Raw genomic sequence first — 2,461 nt, forward strand, 5'->3', positions numbered from 1 at the left:
CCAATCCAAATTGTCCAATTGGATAATTCGGTTTTATCCGAATAGTGAACAACCATATACGAGTCTCACAACTAGTTGTTATTATAAGTCATATTGCCTATGATGACAGCCAACAAATAAATCTTGCTATTTTATGTTTTAACCTAAGTTGCACGGAAACGGATACGGCAATGGGAAATGGATACGGAACGGATACGGAAAACGGCAAAACTCAAAAATTCAAGATACGGATACGGCAATATAAAAATATGGAAAAACATATATATATTAAAAAATTCCAAAATATGTAAAGTTTAAACTCCAAAAATACTAAATATTTCAAAATAACTAATTATCAATAATCAGATCATTTTCAAAATCCGGTTCATCTAGTGAGAGATCTGCAACCTCCAAAAACCTGACATCTTCCATTAAATCAAAAGCATCTCCACCCACATCCCACATCTTTACATCATCTTTCAGAGTCCTTGACAAAAGTCGGAGATTATTGTGGATGTAAACCAAGTCTTGAGCACGACTTGTAGTCAACTTGTTCCTTTTAAGCGAGTGAATAAATGCATAAGTACTCCAATTACGCTCAGCACAAGAAGAAGAACTAGGTTTTCCAAGTAATCTAAAAGCCAAAGTCTGGAGAAAAGGAGTCTGAGCACCAAAGTTGACCCACCAATTCTTGGGTTCCATAGTAGCCATCTTTGAAATGCTTGTTAAATCTTCAAAAGGACCACTCTTCATTGAAAACATTGCATACTCATCAAGGACTCTGCCATACTCATCATCATTAGGAAACAACCTTCAAAAACATTTCATCCTTTCTTGTGAAAGTTCTCCATCCCTATGTGGAACACATCTTGTAAAATCCTCCATTAACCATGCATCACTATAATATCTACAACATCCAAAAATTAAAACATAAATATATAATAGAAATCAAGTGTATAATTTAAAATCTTATACCTTGGATGTAAAGAGTGAGCTAAACAATGTAAGGGAGTGTTATTCTTCGCCCATCGAGCCACTAAAATACGATGCACAACGTCATAAAAACAACTTATTTGAGATGTCGGACGTTTTTCTTTCTTGTAGATCTCAATCTTCACTTTCTCAATCATAGAATCCCACATCTCATACACCAAGTGTAAACATGGCTTGTCGGTGTCACAAGCTCTAATCATCTCATATATAGGTCCAGTGAAACTAAGAATATATGATACTTTGTCCCACCAATCATCATTCAAAATATATTCTTTCACAGCGTTTGCTTTCTCAGTGTCATCTAATCTATAAGAAGACCATTCTTCGCTTATGACCATAGCTTGAAGACCCCTTTTGATAAGTTTTAATCTCTTAAGCATCACAATGATGGAGGCAAAGCGAGTGTCAGCAACAGAAAGCAGCCTAAGAGGAGTAAACTTGGTGAAAATCGAGAGCCTCATGTTATGGTTCATGATTAAATTTTTTATTGCAAACACCTCTTCGTGAACTTCTTTTATCCAGCTGCACTGTTCATATGTTAGATCATTTGTTTCCACATTCCTTGGTGAACAAATGTTCTTCAAAGCAAGATTAAGTGTATGAACAACACATGGTGTCCAATAGATGTGAGGAAACTGACTCTCTATAATCTCTCCAGCCGCCTTACAATTTGCTGCATTGTCAGTAATGATTTGCACAATATTTTCATGACCAATTTCATTGATGACTTCTTTCATCAATTCAGCAATAAAAAATCTATCTTTCACTTCCCCAAAACAATTCACTGCCTTTAGAAACAAAGGACCATTACCTGAGGTAGCCATGAAATTGATTAGAGGTTTTCTTGTAGGATCACTCCAGCCATCACTCACAATAGTCACACCTTTTTTCTTTCCATGTAGACCTAAGTGGCTCCAATAGCTTGTGAACATTATCTTTTTCTTTTTGTAGTAATGTTGTTCTTAGCTTATTATAACCATGAGGTACATAACCATTAATTTTGTTGGTAGCAGCAAACTGAAAAGCCCTGACATAGTGTGGATTTCTTGCAAGATTAAAAGGTAAACCTCCAGTATAAAACATTCTAGTTATTTATTGATCCAATTGGTCCCTAATTTCAACACCAAAAGCTCTTTCAATAGGTGTTGAAATACCTTTTCTTTTCTTAAATCCAACACCAGCTTCACATGACAACTGAACTTCTTTCGCTTGTGACTCGGTTTTCTTCTTTTCATACGCATCTTCTAATTGGTTCATGTTAAGTTTGTCAGCCGTTGTTGCTTTCTTGCAAATAGAAATCCCAGTACCTATATTCAATTAAAACAACATGATTTTAAGAACACACACAATAACATTGACAATTGACATTCTCAATTCAATAACATGAAAAAAATAAGTTCATCATTGACATTATCAATTCATTTACATTAATCAAAACAAGAAAGTGAATCAAAACAAAAATCGCAACCTCTTATTTCTTTACAAATGT

General features: G+C 34.7%; 1 protein-coding gene across 1 annotated transcript; it reads right to left on the reverse strand.

Moving 5' to 3' along the window:
- Nucleotides 1-327: 327 nt before the first annotated feature.
- Nucleotides 328-1,904, reverse strand: LOC145122227 (uncharacterized). Its single transcript, XM_079057864.1, has 3 exons — nt 955-1,904; nt 869-886; nt 328-790 (listed from the first exon to the last, which is right to left on the reverse strand). Exons 1-3 carry the CDS (start codon nt 1,902-1,904, stop codon nt 328-330), a joined length of 1,431 nt encoding a protein of 476 aa, XP_078913990.1.
- Between the last annotated feature and the right edge of the window lie 557 nt (nt 1,905-2,461).

The sequence above is a fragment of the Lactuca virosa genome, chromosome 6, assembly GCF_052849685.1.
Source record: "Lactuca virosa cultivar CGN04683 chromosome 6, Lactuca_virosa_CGN04683_v6, whole genome shotgun sequence".
Lineage (NCBI taxonomy): Eukaryota > Viridiplantae > Streptophyta > Magnoliopsida > Asterales > Asteraceae > Lactuca > Lactuca virosa.